Source organism: Amaranthus tricolor, chromosome 7, assembly GCF_026212465.1.
Source record: "Amaranthus tricolor cultivar Red isolate AtriRed21 chromosome 7, ASM2621246v1, whole genome shotgun sequence".
Classification (NCBI taxonomy): Eukaryota; Viridiplantae; Streptophyta; class Magnoliopsida; order Caryophyllales; family Amaranthaceae; genus Amaranthus; species Amaranthus tricolor.
In genome coordinates this window covers 3348218-3370602 of record NC_080053.1, presented here as the reverse complement: position 1 = coordinate 3370602, position 22385 = coordinate 3348218, and the positions used below count along the sequence as shown (strand labels likewise).

The 22385-nt window shown below is 31.7% G+C and overlaps 2 protein-coding genes, 1 long non-coding RNA gene and 1 pseudogene across 3 annotated transcripts; 1 reads left to right on the top strand and 3 right to left on the bottom strand.

Annotated features, from left to right (window-relative positions):
* Positions 1 to 338: 338 nt before the first annotated feature.
* LOC130817974 (uncharacterized) lies at positions 339 to 2778 on the bottom strand. The gene is made up of 3 exons (XM_057683976.1): positions 2019 to 2778; positions 937 to 1937; positions 339 to 858 (listed from the first exon to the last, which is right to left on the bottom strand). Exons 2-3 carry the CDS (start codon positions 1175 to 1177, stop codon positions 740 to 742), a joined length of 360 nt encoding a protein of 119 aa, XP_057539959.1. The 5' UTR covers positions 1178 to 1937; positions 2019 to 2778; the 3' UTR covers positions 339 to 739.
* A 3225-nt stretch (positions 2779 to 6003) lies between these two features.
* On the bottom strand, positions 6004 to 7511 carry LOC130817720 (uncharacterized). Its single transcript, XM_057683575.1, has 6 exons — positions 7427 to 7511; positions 7113 to 7238; positions 6956 to 7003; positions 6722 to 6883; positions 6474 to 6632; positions 6004 to 6178 (listed from the first exon to the last, which is right to left on the bottom strand). The coding sequence occupies exons 1-6, from the start codon at positions 7509 to 7511 to the stop codon at positions 6069 to 6071; spliced, it is 690 nt and encodes a 229-aa protein (XP_057539558.1). The 3' UTR covers positions 6004 to 6068.
* A 5739-nt stretch (positions 7512 to 13250) lies between these two features.
* On the top strand, positions 13251 to 16373 carry LOC130817705 (uncharacterized). The gene is made up of 2 exons (XR_009043846.1): positions 13251 to 13972; positions 15802 to 16373. It is a non-coding gene; the product is annotated as an uncharacterized LOC130817705 (long non-coding RNA).
* A 137-nt stretch (positions 16374 to 16510) lies between these two features.
* LOC130817719 (uncharacterized) lies at positions 16511 to 18171 on the bottom strand (annotated as a pseudogene).
* Positions 18172 to 22385: the final 4214 nt, after the last annotated feature.

Here is a 22385-nt window from a genome sequence, read left to right as displayed (position 1 = left end):
TTTGCTGTTTCAAAGACTATTTCCACCCAAAAATATCAAGTTTATCAACATAATATCAACCAAAAATCGGAAAAATCAAAACATCAACTTGTAAATATTCGAATTTATACAAAAACTGAACAAAAAAACCCTAAAAATAAAAAAATCAACCAACATATTTACATTACGAGATTCTACACTTGATTCCGTGGTGAAAATTAGCACTTGAGATTGGAGAATGGAAATTGGAGAATGAAGACTATAAATTAGAAAGAGACTATAAATTAGAAAGCAAGAAAGAAGCATGAAAAAACAAGAAAGAAGCAAGTTGAGATGGAGAAGACTGATACCTGAAAGAGTGAAGGTAGCGTTGAAGATTTGGAAATTTCAAGCTGAATGTTGAAGACTTGAAGCACAACTGTCGAAGAAGGGAGGAGGCGAGGAGCTGCTGGAGCCTGGAGCACAGAAGGTCAAAAATTTAAAATGTCGACTGTGGAAGGAGGGAGGAATGGAGGAGCTGCTGCCTGCTGGAGTGCCGTATTAACTTTTAAGCCCTAACATTTTAACTTGGGCTGCCAGACACAATCACTCAATATTAAACTTGGGCCTTCTCATATATTAATGCAGGTTCCGATCTACGGTTTACGATTTTCACCAGACCGAAATTTATTACGATTTTTCGGTCCGGTCTGGTCTGAAAATTTTAAAACCTAGACCAAACCAGAAACCATCACCTCTTAACTCTATGACGGAAATAGCTCTAAATCCACAGTATACCATCACCTATAACATGAATCCAATCAAACAAGTAAGGAGAGAGAATATATGGGATGTGATTGGGCCATGGAAACACTGAAAAATCACGACCTGCTGAACCATCTGCAATTATTAAAAATACGGTTAGAAAGATTCAACTGTAATAAAGTAATGTAAATAATGGAAAGGAAAGTCATGTACCAGAAAAGTTGAAACTAAAGTTAATTCCAACTGAGGATTGCGTTTCTCGACTACTAGATCTCCCGCAAGATGAAGATCTAGACCCACGACCCCGAGAGGATGATCTGTTGTATTCAAAGGCGCTTTTATTTATCCTGAGGGTTTTGCTTGTCGTTGGTCTTCCCTTTCTTGGTGGACTTGCATATGGCTTAGGTATATCGGCACCATCAGGGTGTAATTCATCTTCAAGTACCCCAGACATGCGTCGTACAACTACGGAATCGGCTTTTAACACTTCATTAACCAACGGTTGAAAGTACTCTTTGTCGTCGGCGTTTGCGTGCCGTACTCCTTCGTTGGTGTCAGCTTCTAACTCTGTGTACGTTAAAGTTCTCCAGAATGGATGAATGTCATCCAAATACAACGAACCTTGTGACCTGATCGACAAATAGAAATAACAAGCACAGGGCAATCCATGCGTGCTTTGAAGTGCACATCCGCATTTGTCAAATACATAATCACCCAAATCTAACAACGGTTATGCTCAAGCAGCAATTGTTCTGAGGAAAAAATTGATTCATGGCAATATAACGATCTAAAGAAATTATGTCGCAAAGACGTTGAAATAGAATTCATGGATTCCTGTAGCGCTTGTCGGATCCTTGATTGCTGATTTGTTATCTGTGCGTGTGCCCTTTTAAACAGGGTATCAAATGAGCTATTACCGCTACTAAGATAGTACTTGAAAGACGAGTGTTGGCTTTCAACTCTGCTAATAGTCTGGTTACCCATGTGTAAACAGTTCGTCCATGCACGCACAAATTTCTCTTTATGTGGAATCCATGTTCCAGCCAAATATCGAATGACCTTTCTGTTCCTAGTCGTCCAAGTAGCCACAATCGATTCCCATCTAGTTTTCCTGAATATATGCCCTTGTTGATTTCTTTTCCCGCCACACAATTTGTCCACCATGTTCTCTACGTCATTGGCAATATGTCATACGCATAATAAATGTCGCACATCTACATTAAAAAAAGATTGAATGTAATTAAAATATATTCAATAAATAGAACGACAATAATTAATCAACACAACCTTTTTACCTGGGAAGACATCACGAATAGCTGCAGATAAACCCTCGTCTCGATCACTTACAATTACGCTAGGAGTCTGAGCTCTGCAAAAAATATCTTTCAATCCCTCCAACACCCACGGATATAACAAAGCCGCCTCATCTCTCATCAAACAAAACACAACCAAGAAGTTGTGATAGGTTGGCGTCATTTCAATTACTTCACAAAGCAGTCACTTTTGTTTATTTGTTTTGTACGTTGTATCTATCAACACAACATAGGGCCACGTACGTATCATCTGGATGGATGTAGGATTTGCAACTAATAATCTCCGTCACTATCCAAGTCTGTCCGAACCACGTAATTATGCTCTGTGGTCATATAAAGACGGTGTTGAAGGGGAGTCTACCCTCCATCTCTTCTCTCCTAATTGATTGTCTAACATTATAAATTTGATTCATACTAGCAAAAAAACCAGAGAAATTTTGTCTAATTGAGGTCATAATAAATGCAAGTTGCATGCTGGTTGCACTAAACTCTCGTATGTACTGTCAAATATCTACATTCAACCTATTTGCCCTTACATGACCATCTATGTATACTAAGAACGGGTGGTTATATCTTCCTTTTTCACCAGGAGACACCCTCACCGTCCAAGGTCTTTCTCCTGGTTTACGACTACTTCCTACAATTATAAATTTACACCCGCATGTTCTACTTTTAGAACCAGGTCGGGCAGCATTATCTAGGTTATGCAAATCACCCCTAATATTACCATAGCGGTGACATCTTAAATACAAACTAACTCTAGAACTTCCTTCTTTTTGTTTATATATATGAAACATGTGTAAATTGGAAACCAATTCTTATTGCTATCTTATCGGCCCAAGCATGTAATTCATCTACAGAATCAAATTTTTTATCAATAACCAATCTACTAGAGTAATCTACATTATCCCCTAAGTTTTCAAAGTCCTGCAAATTTAAAATATGAAATAAAACATAGATTAGATTAATAAAATATTATATAAACAAACATTAATAATAAAAAATATTTAATATTAAATAAAAAATAATTTACTTTAATAATTAAAATTTCAACTAAATTAAAATGTATATAAAATAAAATAATTTTAATAATAATAAAATAAAAAATAATTTAAATAAATTACTACAACATAAATTATAAGTTACTAGAATAATTTAAATAAAAAATAAAAAATTATTTAAATAATTTAGATAATAATAATATAAATTATAAAATAAAATAATTTACTACAACATACATTAAATAATAAGAAAATAAAAGTTAATTTAAATAAAAAAGAAAAATAAAAAAAATAATAATAAAAATAAAAATAAAAAAGGGGTCAGTCGCACGCGACCAAACCGTGGCTGAGTCGCACAAAACGTGCGACTGAACCGTGGTCCAATTGCACGTTTTGTGCGACTCAGCCACGGTTTGGTCGCGTGCGACTACTGTTCGTCATTTTTTTTTCCCAAAAAATTCTAATCGATTGAATTACTTATCGAATCGTATTCATGTTAATGAAAGTTCGCCATTGTGAATCGATTTGAAGTTTTAGCTTCCTTTAATTTAGAGAGTGTTTTTAGAGAGATGTTAGAGTTTTTGAGTTCGTAAATTAAGTAGGGACAATATTAAAAATTCAATAAAGGGTGGCGATAAAATGTAAAGGATGGCAATATTTAATAATTCTCTTTTATAATTAGAGAAAGAATAGATACCATATGTTCAAACTGTATCCAAATCATAAAAGATCTTTTTTCTTACTGTGACGAACACTGACTCGCATACGTGGCATACCAATTTCTTCAGTAGCATCAGCTATCGATCACTCAGCTACTTCGCATAACTTTTCAAGCCTGACAATTCACAAGATTTAGAATAGCAAATTTAAATGTCTAAGACAACTTTAATGACTAGAGATTACAGTTTGCAAATTCTAATGAGGTAAGAGTGGAAATTCGGAACAGAAAGCCTAAGAAAAAAATCATGAAGCCCAAGCAACATCAAATATTAAACTACATGTATAGACAAGTATTATGTAACAAATCTACTAAGCAAAATCCTCAACATTCAAATCAAGCATGTACCTCTGTTGAGCAATGAGCATGCAACAAAGTTCTTTTTTATGCCTCCTGTTGCTATATTTTTAAGTTAAATGAAGTAGAAATCAATAAACACATTAGACATTTCATGTTCAAAGTATGGTTGTTGGATATTACAAACTAAATAAGAAAATAATTTTTAAAAAATAGATATCTATAGATCTTTAAATTTACTTTGTCTTTTTAAAGAAAAAATATTGTCAGAATTTAAATCGAGCTTTTTATGTTTCTCCATAAAATAAAACTAAGAATCAATGGACTTATTAATAGGAGCTTGTTCTCCCGCAATATATCAAAAAAATTAAACAGAATTTAATTGTTTGAAAATAAAAAATCTCAATGAGTAAAAAATCTCAAATGATGCTAGAAATCAAAAACCTATGGCCCCTGTGGAACTAAATGTTTCAAAACTCCATAGAACTAATCATTAGCTTTAATAATTAATAAATGATCATCAAATAAGCAAGATGTTCCAAATTTATTCTTTTAGCATAAAACTTATACGGTTTAATTACTCTCAATCATCAAACAAAGTAATAACTAATTACATTTGCTTTGATTAAATCAAACACATCAACCCATGTCTTTTAAAATCAACTACCATTGCAAGCTTACTATTTTGAGCTTAATGGCACTCATTCTTTCATTTCCATCCAATTACTCTAATAAATATTTTCATACATATCCGCGCAAGAATCTAGGCCCGGGCATGCCTAGTCATTTGATTAAAAATCCTATTAAACTTGAATTGTGTAATACATAATACAAAAGAAAGGTAGCTCTGGTTCAACAAACATGTAAGATGAATATTTGACACAGTCTATATTGATATCCTAGACTCGCCAATTGCCAGTGCAACTACCCAGTTAGACCTCTCACATATAGTTCTCATCAAACAAAAGCTACGAAAAGAAGGCAAAAGTTCGAATCCTTGAGCTTAAGGGCATTATAAGAAAGCATCAATTTCTCATATCCATTTCAAGTTGTCGTAAAAAGTTTTGTTCTAGAGAATACAAAACTTTGTGGTATCTTCTTCCCAGTAACTTGATCAAGAGTAGGAAGCTGCTTGCTCTTCAAATTTGGCTTAACAACTATCTTGCTCCTTTCCCTATGATAATTCAAAAACCCATTAACATAAATGCATTCATAGAAGAAATAATTAACTAAAATAACATTAATGGTACCAAATTAAGTAGAGTTTATGGTTTAATGACTTACATTTCGAAATCTTATGAAGCATTTTGTGGGAAGAAGCAGATTCAGAGTAACCATAAGCAAAGCAACAAAATTAGGCAATTGTAATACCACAAAACCCTAACACGTGGACAAATCTCAACCCTCCCCAGAGACACATGTCGAAAGTTGAGCAAAAGAACAAATTACTGTTCATTAGGCCCTTTGTGAATAGTATTGTCATGTTAGACATTTTTTATAGTTAGAGGAAGGATTATTAGAAAAAAAAAAAAATATTGTTTCGAACTCGGATTCAGACCCTATGCCCACCTTCTGAGTCAAAGCTTTACAGACCCTATAAATCTGGGTTCGGGTCTGGATAGATTTAATTTTAGCTTAATTCGATCCAGATCCGATCCATACCCCTAATTTTTAGATCTAGGTCCTTCACCTTGTCCAAAGCCCAATCATACTATTTTTGTACTACTTTGATTACAAATGTATGTCACATGAACAATTTATTTCTAACTCCCTTAGTCCCTAAGAATACTCCAAGGCCAGTAGCAAATCTAATTATTAATTGTAATCAGTCAAAATTCAAAAGTCAACCAATTCACTTTCATAAAGCAATGTCCAATAAAAAAAAATTTAAAAAAATAAAAGAACCAATATTACTTCCAAAAAGTAATGTAAGTAAACCAAACATCCCATAGCTATTAAGTTCTTAAGTACACCAGCTCGTGACAAAAACATACAAAAATTTGGAGTTTGTGGTTATCACTCATCATTATAGTCATCATCATAAACCCGAACAGATGTCAAAATTCTCATTCCAATTGCTTGTCCTCCCTCAGATCTTCTTATCAGATAGTGATGATTGTTAAAATCTGCATCACAATTAAATAAAGAGCATTAATTAACATAAAAACACAATAATATATAAATATATTAATATATATATATATATATATATATATATATATATATATATATATATATATATATATATATATATATAAAAATATATATATATATATATATATAAAAAAATATATATATATATATATATATATATATATATATATATATATATATATATATATATATATATATATATATATATATATATATATATATATATATATATATATATATATATATATCAATGTCACTAGTCATTACCACGACTGTCGAGATCGGTGTGACTTGCCAAAGCATGAGGACTTCTTCGGACGCGTGTGTTCCAATCGCACTCGTCCCCAATCCAAGTTGTATTGAAGTTCCATATATCGTCAAAATCCCATGTGCCAGTGTCCAAATACTCAAGAGTCAAAGAAATGGCTGATAAAGTTCAAATATAAATTAATATTAGTTTCGTAAATCATAATAAAATAAAAGTAAAATCAATCAAGTTAATATAATATTAATACCTTCAGTTTCTGGATGTTCATAGTAAGCTGAGTCGAATATTGAAAGCGTACTCCCTCCGAAAGCTGAACCTGATAAAACTGTATGCTCCCAGTGCCAGTTTGCTTCCTCATCGTTAGGAAGTTCAACGTTGCAGTGTCGAACATCCAAAATCAAAAACAACCCTGCAATTCGCAAAATATTACTCACATATAACTAGTACTATTTAAAATTAATAATCCAACTTAGTTACTTACAATTGTCAAAAGGTGCACCTTCACCTGGGTGATCAACAGTCAACAAATCTGCATTTTGAAAAATGTTATTATTCTAATACTAGTAATCTAAATTCAAAATCTTCTATATTTATAATTAGATTAAATTGTGAAATTTCAATTAAGATTGACTTAGTACCGACGATATACAGTCCTCTCATGACATTGTTGACCTCCAGAAATCCTTGGGAATCCCATCTGATCAACGACGAAGTCAACATGGCATTTCCAGAATTAATGAATACTACGCCTGCCCGACTACGACCTGTATTCATAAAAAAAATCATCAACAGCATTCTATCATAAGTTATGATTTACGAAAGATTAATAATATCTTCAATTACAATTTTACAAATGCTAATTTCTCGGTCATTATCTCGTTTACAAATAGTTTATGATGCGAATTTTTGTTAATTAAAGTGGAAGAAGAATAAAATATATAGGAGAATATACCCATTGGATGTGCCCAAAAACTAGGAGCTTGCAACCCTAGGTCCGGAGTCATACGAACAACTGCAGAGTACTCCAAAGCCCACATGTATATCTGTTTCCAGTGAATGTTAATATCTCCTGGATCGGCAGCCCCATACTCGCTAAGAAATGCAACTTTCCACACGTACGTATCGCCTAGATCATTGTAGTATGTCCGACAAGTGGTAGAGACCGCAGCTATGGCTCTACCGCCAATATATTTGGCAACTACTAACCAAACATCACGTGGAATAAACCTTATAAAGTTTTTAAAAAAAGCGAAGTTAAATTTAGACTTTCGAGATGATAGAAAAACAGATTAAAAATTAAAAATTCAAATAAATTAATGATCATATAACCTTATAAATAGCTACACATGATTAAATAAATAGGTAAAAATAAACATTGATGCTCATATTCACAAATCACACCTAAAATATTTACTAATTTTGTTTATTTTTAATAATTATGTTCTATTACCGTATAAATAGCTATACTAAATATTGGTTATCTTCATTCTAAAAAAAAAGGTTATCTTGCATCTACATTTCCCTCTTTTTATACTATTCTTACTTCAATCATTAAAGATAGAGGAAATTGATGTTTTAAAGCCTTGGTTATACACTCTTGGAAATACAAGGAAGATGGGGCAACACAAGCTATACACTTCATAATATGTGAGAAAAGGTATTCTCTATACAGTTTGATCAAAAAAAGTAGATTTTTTTAACACGTATAATCAACCTTACTACACGAATTATAAGTAAGCAATGCATACAAAAAAGTAACGACTATAATACATTAACATCTACACTTCAATTCTTATTAATCAATATACGACAACTTAAAACGGTTATTAAAACTAGAGTTGACAGGATGATAAAATTTTGCGTCCTTTCCAACGCACCTATTTAAAATTGGGTTGGATATGGGGATAAATTTCGTAAAAAGTGGGTAAGTATGGAAATCTATCAAATTTTTGGGTCATGGATCTTCAGGTAAGATGAGCTCATATGTTTTTTTGAATAAGAATATTAATGGTTACGGTATAAATTGTAGATTTAATATTGGACTTTTACACTATGAACTATTTACTATAGCTGATTTTTATTATTATTACATTTAAAAAAGATTTTATTGGTTGATTAATTATCTCTTAATTAATTATCACTTATCTCTTAATTTATAAGGCGTGGCTCATAATCTCAATGTGTATTGGCTTGATGTTGTGGGGGTATAGTATAGTATGTATATGAAGTGGTGTCAAGATCAGAATGTTGCTGCACCTTGATTCGACCCCTCAAGCATCATTGCTCGACCTGCTGGCTGCTGCTGACCAGTCGAGCAGAATGGCTCGACCCAAGCTCCCCGTCGAGCAGAATATAGGGGCTTCGAGTGCAGCATGTGCTTCGTGGCTTCTGTTTACGTGACTCATCTTGCCCTTCTTTTTATTAGTCTTATAAATACTCCCTAACTTCATCATTTGTAATAAATTACATTGTAATTAAGAGAGAGAAACACAAGTGAGATTAATCTAGATAGAGAAAGCCACAAAATTAGGGTTCTTGAGTGAATTGAGGGTTTTTCAATTACTCTTGTAATCTCTATAGTTATTCATCTCCATTATTAGAATTGATTAGTGTGTAATGAAGAACTAATCAATACAATTGTCTTCATTTATTTGGTGGGTTTTAAGGTCTAATATCAATTTAATATTAGGATTTTCCCACCTTCCAATACTTGATGTGTTTGATTCTCTTTACGTTTTGCAATCTTTCTTATTCTTTATAGTTAGAATCTTTATTGAAGAGCATGTGCTCTTACAATTACCAGATCTAATAATGATTTATGATTCTTCTCTTTGCCCTATCTTTGCAAGGGATATGGATGTGGTATATCTATTTCCTCTTCCCCAAGAATTTGTGTGTGATACAGGTTAATGACTTTGACTGTGATAATGAAGACTCAAATCTGCCTAATATATGTATGGGTAGTCCATAAAAAAAGAACCTCAAATTCAGCTACATGTTCATTTACAAATAATGGTTAGAATAAATATGGGCTACATGTTTAAGAATTAATACTAAGATTCTATATTATTAGTGTAGAAGAAAATTCACCTCCAAATGAGTATATTCCATTCATCGTTTAGGTTGCTCAATATTTATATCCTTATTTTTTTACTATTTGTATTAACACCTACATTATGCATTTTATTACTATTTGTATAAACAACTACATTATGCTATCTATACAAGTGAAATTTTTTGACACTATAGAGGACCTAAATCCATCTTAACGTCATAGGGGTAGGCCAACAAAATGAACCTCAACTTCGGCTACATGTTTTCATGATTGGATCTTAAATGATTCTAATACCAAATATTAATACATAATTTGTACTATATTACATTTTTAAATGTAACTCCTTTTTTTTAATTGCAAATTATAACAACATTTGTGCATGAGCAAGGGTAAATATATTAGCTTTTAATTAAACCTAACATTTATTAAAAAGGATTCGCTTAATTGACATTTTATGAATTGAAATAAATAGATTAAAGTTGAAATGAACATTAAACTGAATGTACAGTAATATTCTTTTGAACTTATCAAAGTTGTTCCAAATCAAAACATAGTTCTAGATCCATTTTAGACACGAGAATGGAAAATCATTATACATGTCACAATTAAATAATGAAACTGCTTTTTGGAAAATCCAATAAAATATAGTTATTTCACAATAAAATACATTTTAAACTCATTGAACAAATACCATCTAAGAGCATCAATAATGATGATCTAATTGGAGGTCATATGACCCAACTAGAGGAAAATTAATATTAATGGTGACCTAATATTGGGTGGATTGGGGAAAAGGTTGGCCAAATGGGTCATCAAATGACCGGTTCATGTGAACGGTCACTTCTTTTTTAAAACAAATACCCGTTTTTTTGTAATTAACGGCTACTTTCGTATTTAATTAATTTTTTTTAAAAAAATAAATTATACCAATGGTCTTATTTTTTCGAGATCTATAAAATGAGACCCATATTAATATTTTTTGACATAATTTTATATTTACATATTTTCTTCTTATTTTCCTACTATTTTTTGTTAAAAAATCCCAAAAAATATTATTAATGTCTATACTTATATTTATTAAAAATAATCTTTATTTGAATTTAACGAATTTTCCTTAATTATTATTAATGTCTGCATTTATATTTATTAAAAAATATTACTTTTATTAAAAGAATATTTTTTTAATCAATAAAAAAGTAGATCTATTTTAATCAAATAAAAAATTATATTAACTTTTTACATGAAAATATTATTATAAAAAAATAAAAATAAATGTTAAATAAATTAAGGGAGAGAAATTATGATGGGGTAGAAAAAAAGTAAGAAAGAGAGGATAATGACCTTTTGAAAGAGGTCATTGTTAATAAATTAGGTTGAAAGATGAACTTTTAGGAGAGAGAAAAGTTGTGAAATAATAAGATAATCTTTTTTTTTGGATCATGAGTAAGGATGCTCTAATATAGATTCTTTAGTCTCGAACTACATTGAACTTGATTGAATTTAACTATTAATCCTTGATAGAAGTAAATGGACCTGAACTAACTTCAATGATGGGAAACTATTGTAATGGCAACATAATATAGGTCTTTTACATTAATATATGCTACTTTATAAATCTTCATTACGTTGGTAACTTCCACCCTGATATTCGACGAATCGTCATTGTACAGAAAGAGGGTTTCAAAACCTCCTACATTTTTATATTTACATATTTACTTAGTTTAAATAATAAATTAGTTTTAAATGTATTTATTAACTGTGCAATATTTGATGTCCACTATTATAAATTTTCATTTTGATTTAAACATAATATAAAACATTGATAAAAATTTTGAAGCTATATTAGTAATAAGAGATATCTCATACAAAACTACCTTTCTTGTTCCATCAGAACTCTACTATGCAATGAAGATTATTTCCTGAAAATTTCCAAGAAAGAAAAGCCATTCAAGACAAAAATAAAAAGATAAGAAAACAAGATTCAAAAACAATTAAAAATAAATTTTTTAAAAGCAAAAATAACCAAATGTAGATATTTTTCTCAATATTTTGAGGAGTTATATGATCAAAATCTTGAAAAAAATTCGGAAAAAAAAATACATGTAGCAGAAAATTTCGAATTAAAAGATCAAGCAGAAAGATTAGAGAGGAAAAGAGTTTAAGTATTCAAAAAAAACGAAAGGGGAAAAGGAATACACACATAAAGAAATCAGAGAGGAAGATAGAGAAAAGTACACAGAGGTACTGAAATTCTGAAAAAGAGAGATAGAGGAGAGAATATTTGTGAATTACTTTTCGCATACCAAATCAATTATCACATCAGAATATTTGTAGCTAAACTAAATAAACTCGATGCTAAATACGGTGGTTACAAAAGATTCTCCTGTTAAAAGATTCCCTATTCCTCAACAGAATCGGAATTTATTAATGGAATTTACTAATAAAATTAAGGGAAAAATGTCAAAAAGTAGCTAATAAAATTTTTTTTTTCAAAAAGGTACCTAATAAAATTTCATACCTAATAAAAAATTTTCTTTTCAAAAGAGTACTAAGTAATGGTAGGGGTTAAGTTTTCCATTATCTTTTTTTGCTCATCTTTATAAAGAGTACCTAATAAAATTTTTCTTTTCAAAAGAGTACCTAATAAAAAAAATTTCTTTTCAAAAAGTACCTAATAAAGTCTTCTTTCCATTTTGGCCTAAACACTAATTATTAGAGCTATTCAAAAGTGACCCGACTCGAAAATCCGAACCGAAACCGAAAGTAAACCGACCCGAAAATGTGTTCCTTTTTTTGGTTTATCGAACCGGTTGACAACCGAAAATGGAAAAGCTGAACCCGAGCTGTAACCGACACATAACCGTTAACCGAGATTACCCGAACCTAATAATGACCGACCCGAATCATATCCGACCCGAATCATGCTCGAAACCGAATTCGATCCGGCTAAAATCGACTTAACCCGAACGAATTTTAGATCGAACTGCTGTAAACCTGAACCAATTTTTAACATAAAAGTATGATAGACTCATATTCAATCATCTTATTTGTTAATCTAATAAAGTGTTAGATATTTTAATAAATTAAATTTTATAAATACACGGTTTCCTATATTTAGAGTTAATAATCAATGGTCAATGTTTATTTAACTACTTTTAATCGAATTAGATGAAAATTGATAGAACTTTATAATTTTAATTTTCGGTCAAACAAGTAAAAGTAACAAAGTAATAATTATTACTAATTGATTTGTATTTTAACTATTTTGCTTTAAATAAAGGGAATCTTGTCATCAATTAAAAATTGACTAACGACTTAATTTGATATTGATTTGATCGATAGTAATTAGTAATACGTAGCTGAATTTTGCTTAAAAAAAAAAACCCGAACCCGATCTGTACCCGACAAAATCGAACCAATTAGTAATCGATGACTACCCGAGACCGATTGACACTCGACATGAACTTCAACCGGCACCGAACTGATGCTAACCCGATAGCTTGAATAATCGATCTCCAACCGAACCGTGACTAACCGACTCGACCCGAGTGTGACCCGTTGTAACACACAACCGAAAAATAACCGAACCGAAATACAACCGAACCGAATGACAGCCATTCGAAACTGACTCGATCACCCGAATGAACACCTCTACTAATTATCATCCTTGTCTCCTTCCCTGGTTCTTTATTCCCTTTTAAAACCCTAATCTAACCTTGAATCAAGAAAGATAAAACAACAACGACTGTTGTTCTTCGCACCACACCTCATGCAGCTCTCCTCTCGTTTTCCCTCTTGAAAACTAGACCTGTGCAAGCCAATAACACCTTCCTTCCCTACGCCTAATTGGATCTTAAAATGGTGAATTCGATCGAATCCCTATGAAAATCGCAGCACAACCTATATCGTTCTTCTTTGGAGGTTCGGTTCAAATTTTGAAATAATTCTTCTTACTCTTGCGTTTTCTTGCATTTCTTCCGATTGTTGACTAGAAATTCGACTTTGTACAGCAACATATAACCCCTCCTCTATATTTCATTCGAATACTGGTTGTATCATAATTCTAAATGCTCTAAGTTTAGCAACTTTTTTTCTTGGTTAAACAGTACCGAAAATTCAATGAATAAGGTATCATTTTTTTTATTTTTTTGGAAATTCTACGTGGTAAACCTGAGGTTTTAGATTTTTCATGTGGTAACCAAAACTTTTCAAAAATTCACACGGTAATAATGCTTTCTCCGTGACCTTTTACCTGAAAAATGTTAGCAAGCGTTATCTTAGTGTTCCAGTCTCGATGAATTTTCATTTCCCCAACTAAACTCTCTCTATGCTTACAATTCCCCCAATTTCCTTAAAGCCCTAACCCTAAATCCCTAAAATTGACTTTGAATTCCATGAAACCTATCTACAAGGATCACAAAATCAAGCTCTAGAACAAGAAAGGTTAGTAATTTCTTCTTGAACTTTGGTGGACATAATGTATTTGCATTCGCAAATGAACAAATGAAAATTGATTCGAATTTCTGTGCAAATTTGCATTTGAATGAACCATAAGCTGATTGTTATTGCATTCGGAAAATTTACGAAATCGATTTGTTCTCTGTTCGATTATTCTTGTTGTTTTTTTGATTGTTGCATTCGAATGTATAGGAATTTCGATTGTTCTTTTTTTTATTGTTGCATTCGAAAATTTACCAAATCGATTTGTTGTGTATCTTCGAATGAACCATAAACTGTGCAAATTTTAACATTTTTGCTGTTGAATTTCAGAAACCTTATTTAGTAACTTCAATTTACTTGAATTTTCGAAACCCTAAATTGTAACTTTAATTTACTAATTTCAATTTACAGGAAATTTCAATTGTTGTTGTTTGATTTTCAAAACGAGTGAAAAAGTTCTTTTTAAGGTTTTAATATAAAGGGCTTTCGGCATACATTCATGTTCATGATATTGGTAAGGTTAATTTGTTGGACCTAGTTCTTGATTGGATGAATGTATGAAATTGGGTGCTCCAATGCCTACAAAGCTTTCATTTTGGTATTGTCACTAAAAAAGACTTGGTATTTAAAGAATGACAATGATTTGGTTGGGATGTTTCGTGATTTACATAGAAGCCATCTTATATTCATTTGGGTTGGTGTTGTAAAAACTTGCTAAACCCACTTTTTTTTGGAAATGTAGAAGTGGTGATATTATCAAAATTTCTATAACAAATCCATTGCAAAAGTAGTTTATTTTCATTATTTAACAAAAAACCACTTCATTGTTGCTTCTAAGCGAATTTAAAGAAGTATTTCGAAAAAAATTCATTTTAAGCATAATGGAATCCTAATTTGATAGTAGATAAAGAATTGAAAAAAAACTAAGGTTTGAATTTGGGGGTAAATGTGATTTGGATGAAAGATAGTAGAGTTAGGATTTATGTTTTAGGAGAAATTTATGAAATAGAAGCAATTTGATAGTGATTGTCCTTGACTAAAGACTAAAGACAAGCTTAGGTAGCAACAAAACTTGTGATAATAATTGTCCTTGTCTCTTGAAGATTCAACTCTCTTGAATGATAATAATTCAAAACACATATTAATTAAACAAATAAATTAAGTAATTGCATTTAGTTGTTTAAGTCGATCTAAAATCATATTTAGTATAAAGTGTTTGAGTGTTATATATTTTATGTTCGAAGTATTTGAATATACTTAAAAAACTTAAGTTTATCTTAAAGTTAATTTTATAAGTCTTGAAATACGTTTCAATGTCTTGAAGATAATTACGTTTGTAATAAGGTTAGTTTCGTAATTATATTTAAAATATTTTAATAGGTCAAAGTTCCTTAAAATTATATTTGAAATATTTTAATAGGTCAAGGTTCATTAAAATTAACTTTGATATTATTTGAAATTAAGTTTGAATATTTTATAATACGTTCTATGTTAAACGTTCAAGTATTTTATGTTTGAATTTGAATTTAAAATGTATGTTTAAGATAATTTGAATGATTAAATTGTTAAGTACAAGTTACACGTTTTGTTTATTATAAGTACACAGCTTGCATTTGAATTTAAATTATGTTGTTAAGCTAATTAAAGTGTTTTCTATAAATAAGATGGTAATTTGAATTTATATACTAAAAATAGGAAATGACTATTTAAATTAATGACTAAAAATAGGAATTAATTTGAATAAGTATTTACACGTTGATAATCTGGTTTTGCTTAGTTTTCAATGTATTGTTTAAGTACTAACGTGGCAGCATAGTATTGGATATTAAAAGATTACAGCACACAATGACGAAATTATTTTAGCTGTCAGCACACATCAGTTTGAAGTAAAGCTCAAGGTCTTGAAGACTGGTACAGAATGACCAGGTCAACACAAATTTAACGGATAGGAGCCTTCTTGTTTTTCAAAGATGTGTTGAGGCGTAACACTATAAATACAAGGCTTCATTCCAGCATTAAGGATGCACCTCTTCTAATATCTTTCTCTCTTGTAATAAGATCTAAATTTTCTAAATGTTCAAAGAGTTGTAATTCTTAGTTCATCTAGCTCTTACATTTTGTAATAGGCTTAAGAGTTTAAAAAAGAGTTAGATTATTTTAATACGCCTAACTTAGAATACTTTTAAAAGTGTTCAACTTGTAATCTCTATTGAGAGATTGAGATTTGCTTTTATTAAAGGGACTTGTAATACGGTTCTTCAAGGGGAAGAACGTGCTTGTGAGGAGATAGTGAGATCTTCTTGTTTGTATTAAAGTCGGATTAATAAAAAGCGTTGAAATCCTACGGGTTGAAAGAGAACCCATAGGCGGGGAGTAGATTGTTTAGAACCGAACCTCGTTAACATATCGTGTGTTATACTTTAAAGTTCATTTTCCGCACATACGTTATTGTTTACGAATTGACTCAAAACTGTCCCAGAAAAAAGTCCATACTCTCTATTCACCCCCCCCTCTAGAGAGTATTCGACCTCTTATTAACTTTCAACTCTTATCAATCATCATCGCAAAACACAATGATATTGGAAATTGTTTTCTCTGAAGAGCTACTGGAGTTTTAGAACTATCAGAAGGTGTAAGTGTAACCCTTGGAATGAAAACCTTATAACCAATGTTAGATCCAGATATTACAGTTGCTTGTACAACCCGATCGCCAAGATGATCAACTAAAAGTCGTGTACCATTGCATAGGCCGACTAACTAATTCATATTTCTGAGCATCATTATTGGAGCAACAACTTCTAATACTAACTTATGTTTTGGAACTCCAGATGCATGTATTGAGTTGAGAAACTCAAATTAAAATGCATCGTTGTTGCTTCCATAATAACCGTCAGATTTATCGATTGAATCTGAATTCAAGTATAACCTCTCTTCTCCTGGAAAAAGTGATAATACATGTTCGTTGACCTTATCAACAATTTTATTTGTTGGCGCTAGTATTGCCCTATCATGAAAGTACGAATTATTAATTAAGCCGTTGCGAATTTTAGGATAAGTGCAATCAACAATTGCAGCCACTAAAATACAAAATACATTAGATTATATTAGATGGTCATAGTGTTTTGCTAGAAATCCACTTTGATTTGTATATTAATTAGATTAGTATATTGCTATTATAATCGGGTCCTATGAGGTCACATATATAAGTTACCGATTGGATAAAACAGTACCAATTGCATAAGATGCTCTTTGGACTATTTAGTGTAGGAGTTATTAGTATGTATTGATGAAATGTTTTAAATGAGAATTAAAACACAAAATTAATTCATTTTGATTATTATCATTTATATGTAACCATCAAATAGGTATGTGAAGAGGTTTTGCATTTGTGTATAAATAGATGCACTTTGCTCATCATTTTCATAAGCTTGTCTGCTATTTCTCCTTACATTTCTCCACCTTAAAAGTAATAAGAGTGTTAGTAAATCTTATTCCGTACTAGCATACGTGGTGATCCAATTGGTGCTTATGGACCAATATTAGAGGAGGGACACTAGACGTTCTAATCTTATTTGGCGACATTACATACCCGGTCGTACTATGTGGAATTCACGCATCGATGGTATGAATTTTTTACATACTTTTTATATATTAATATATGCATGACCTGTTATAGGTGTAAAGACATATGTTTCTTGAAATTCCGCTTAACACGTCTAAATTCTTACAGTGGTATCAGTTAGCCTCTTGCATATTTTAATATGAAAATATATGTTTTTTATTATTTTGATTCAAATGTGGATTATAATTGCATACTTAAAATTGAATTTTAATTATTATAATAACTCAATATTTTATATTATATGATAATAAAAAAAAATAATGAATTGAGTTATTTGATATATTGGACACTAAAAATAATTCAAGATATTATAAAATAAAAAAAAGAAAAAAAATCAAATGCAGTCATCTTCTTCATGCCATTTTGCTTTTTCCCCACATTCAATATCAAGATTTACAAGTTTGATTTTGGAATAATTATTGTTCGAAATTTTATTTTTTTTTTGTTTGAATTGCATTACTCAACAATTAGATTGTTGTTTAATTGAGTAATTTGAACCCACAAATGCAATTTCATTTTTGTTTTTTCGAACCTTAGTTTTCCCCAATTGATTGAATTCATGAACTTTGTGAAATTTCATAATTAATCATTTCTAAACTATAATTATATGGTAGTTATATGTTTTGCCCATGATTTTGGAACATAATTTGATCATTTGATGGTCCAATTTCTATCACAAAATCGCCCACAAATAGTGAAAAAAAATACCCCATAATCACTTTCTTAAATGGCTGTGTCAAGATCCAAGAAGATCAAGAATGGAGATTCATGATGCGACAAGGACAGAGCCTAAAAGAAGTCTTTATTTATTTATCTTTTTAGGGGCCATACTAGGATCACATTTATTATCTGCATTTTATTATTTTCTTTTAATATCCTTTGCTATATGTTTATGTTGTTTATTTATTTACGTGTTTATTTTTAAATAAACCAACATAGAATATAGGTCCCTATATAATATTGAGTTATGCTTTTCCAAAATAAAACATCTATAGAAGCCTTTATCATTAGTGATAGGTTATGCGCAACCAGGGTGTTGCTAATTGATTTAGGAAGACATAGAGTAAATTTGGAAAATTTACATGTTTATTTGGTTATGCTCAACAAAATCATCAAAAGGGCTTTGGGTTTTGAATTAAAGGATAGGATGTAGATAAAGTGTTATCATCGATCAACCAAGAATTATAAGAGTTGTAATTAGTAAAAGAGTTTACTTACCTTGATAAAATAATATTAAGAGTAGGGCCCAAGTCCGCTTACGATTATTTTAAATATGATCTTGGAATCACTTAATTGATAAGGGACAATATAAATGAATGAAGTGTTTTATGGCTTTTATTTATTTTAAAATTGTTTAGAATAAATTAAAACTATATTTTGATAAACATATTGAATTTTGCATGCCTTTATATTGTAGATATCATGTCTAGTAACAATAACAACGCTTTACTTATCAATTTGCGTTCAATCCTTGAGAAGGATAAACTAAAACGGGAAAAATTTCCTTGATTGGGAAAGGAACTTAAGAATTGTTCTAAGGTTTGAAGGAAGAGAGGATGTTCTCGAAACCCCTATCCCAACCCTAACTGCTAATTCTACGGATGAGGAGAAAGCAACTCATAAAGCTATCTCTGATAGATCGGTAATTGTTACTTGTCTTATGTTAGCTTCCATGGACTCAAGCCTTCAAAAAAGGTTTGAGAAAATGGATGCTTACAATATCATCCAGCAATTGAAAATCATGTTTCGATTACAAGCTAGAGTTGAGAGGTATGAGACTCATAAGGCTATTCTTAAGTGTGAGTTAGAGGCGGGGAAGCCAGTGGGAGAACATGTCTTCAAGATGATTGGTCATTTTGAAAATATGGAAAGACTAGGCTTTCCTTATAGCCAAGAGTTGGCTACTGACATCATACTGCACTCTCTTCATGGTGGGTTCAAGAACTTCAGGTTGAACTTTCACATGAATGGAGTTCAGTAAATTCTTGCTGAGTTACATGGGATGCCCATTACTGCTGAGCAAAATATCCAAGTTGAGCCTAAGAAGGAAGTTCTCATGGTTCAAAAGGGAAAAGGGTTTAAGAAGGTTGGGACTGGCAAGAAGAAGCAACAAAAGGGAAAACAAGTTGTTGTTTCCAAAGCTTCTGATAAGCCAAAAGTTGTGGCAAAGCCAAAGGTAGCTACAAATAGCAAATGCTTCTATTGTGACAAGATCGGTCATTGGAAGAGGAATTTCCCCAAGTACTTGAATGATAAGAAGACTAGTGCTTCTACTTCAGGTATCTATGTTATAGAAGTTAATTATGCAAGTACTACTTCATAGGTATTTGTACAAATGTGCAAGGACTAACAAGGAGTAGGAAACTTGCAAAAGAAGAGGTAGAATTGCGCGTTGTGAACGGTGCAAAAGTCTCAGCTACAGCAGTAGAAACTTATAGTCTACTTTTACCTTCTGGATTAATAATAGTACTAAATAAATTTTATTATGTTCCTAGTATTAATTAAAAACATCATTTCTATTCATGAGTTGGATAAGGAAGGATATTCATTTACCATAAAGAATGGTTGTTTCTCTATTTATTTGAATGATATGTTTTATGCCAGTGCGAATAATTCTATCGGATTATATTTACTTAATAAAGAAAATAATATCCTTAACATAGAAAGAAAAAAACGTCGGACAAATGATAATAATCAAACCTATTTATGGCATTGTTGTTTAGGCCATATCAACTCAAATCGCATTCAGAAGTTATGAATCATTTGATGTATGTGAATCTTGTTTGATGGGAAAAATGACAAGATCACACTTTAGCGGAAAAGGTGAAAGAGCAAGTGAACTCTTAGGCCTAATACATACAGATGTATGTGGACCTATGAGTACAAAAGCTAGTGATGGTTACAATTACTACATAACCTTCACTGATGATTTAAGCAGATATGGTTATATTTACTTAATGAAACATAAGTCGGAATCATTTGAAATGTTCAAAGAGTTCCAACGAGAAGTTGAGAACCAACTTGGTAAGAAAATAAAAGCATTACGATCAGATCGTGGTGGTGAATATTTGAGCCAAGATTTTATTGATCATTTGAAAAGTTGTGGGATTCTCTCACAACGAACTCCATCTGGAACACCGCAGTTGAATGGTGTGTCTGAGAGGAGAAATCAAACTCTATTAGATATGGTACAATCTATGATGAGTCTTGCTGACCTTCCAATATCCTTCTAGGGATATGCTCTCAAAACTACTACTTTTACACTAAACAGGACCCCGTATAAGGCAGTAGATGAGACTCCATATGAGTTATGGAGAGGAAAAGTTCCTAGTCTTTCTTTTCTACGTGTTTGGGGTTGCGAAGCTTACGTAAAACGTTTACAAACAAACAAACTCACTCCCAAAGCAGACAAATGTTTCTTCATAGGTTATCCTAAAGAAACACAGGGCTATTATTTCTACAGTCGTTATGAAAACAAATTGTTTGTTGCTAAGGATGGTACATTCTTGGAAAAATATTTCATTTCCAAGAAGGTAAGTGGGAGTAATATATTTCTCGAAGAAATTCGAGATGCACAACAAATGGATGTGGATCACTCTACGTCAGAAGCAGAAGTACTTATGCCATTGCCTATGGTTGAGGAAGTGCATCAAATGCATGATACTCTTCCTATGCATGACTCTGTGCTGGAAGAAGTGATTCCAGCACTTCCTCCTACTGCTCCACTCGAACTAGTTCGTGCGAAAATTCTCAAATTGTTGAGAAGAATATTTCTCCTATTGCTGCGCCCCCTAGGTCTAGTAGACCAAGAATTCCATCAAAGAAGTATGTGGATTTCTTGTTGACTGAAACTTCTGAAATTGTGATTTTAGAACATGAAGAACCTACTAGCTACAAAGATGCCTTGACAAGTCAAAAACTCTGATAAGTGGCTTGGAGCCATGAATTTTAAAATGGAATCTATGTCTGACAATCAAGTATGGGACTTGGTTGATTTGCCTAATGGGGTAAAACCTATTGGTTGCAAATGGATTTTCAAATTGAAAACATACAAAGACGGAAATATTAGGGTTTTAAAACAAGGTTAGTGGCAAAGGGTTACAAACAAGTTCATGGTATTGACTATGATGAAACCTTTTCACCAGTAGCAATGCTTAAATCCAGAGGATGTGTATATGACACAACCAGAAGGTTTTCATGATGCAGAAAATCCTAAGAAAGTATGCAAGCTTTAAAAATCCATTTATGGATTGAAGCAAGCATCTCGAAGTTGGAATCTTCGTTTTGATGAGGCAATCAAAATGTTTGGTTTTCTCAAAAATGAAGATGAACCTTGTGTTTACAAGAAGTTTAGTGGGAGTAGTATTGTCTTCTTGGTTTTCTATGTTGATGACATATTACTCATAGGAAACGATATTCTCATGCTTGACTCGGTCAAAGAATAGCTGAAGAGTTATTTTTCTATGAAAGACCTTGGAGAAGCTGAGTACATTTTGGGGATCAAGATCTATAGAGATAGGTCTAAACGATTGATTAGACTTAGTCAAAGAACTTATATTGATAAGATTCTTTCAAAGTTCAAGATGGAAAACTCCAAAAGAGGTTTTCTCCCCATGCAACATGGTTTTTCGCTAAGCACGACTCAATGTTCTTCAGACATTGATGAGATTAAGAGAATGAGTAGTGTACCTTATGCTTCAGCAATAGGGTCCATTATGTATGCCATGATTTGCACTCAGTCGGATGTTTCATATGCTTTGAGTATGTGTGGCAGATACCAATCAAATCCAGGTG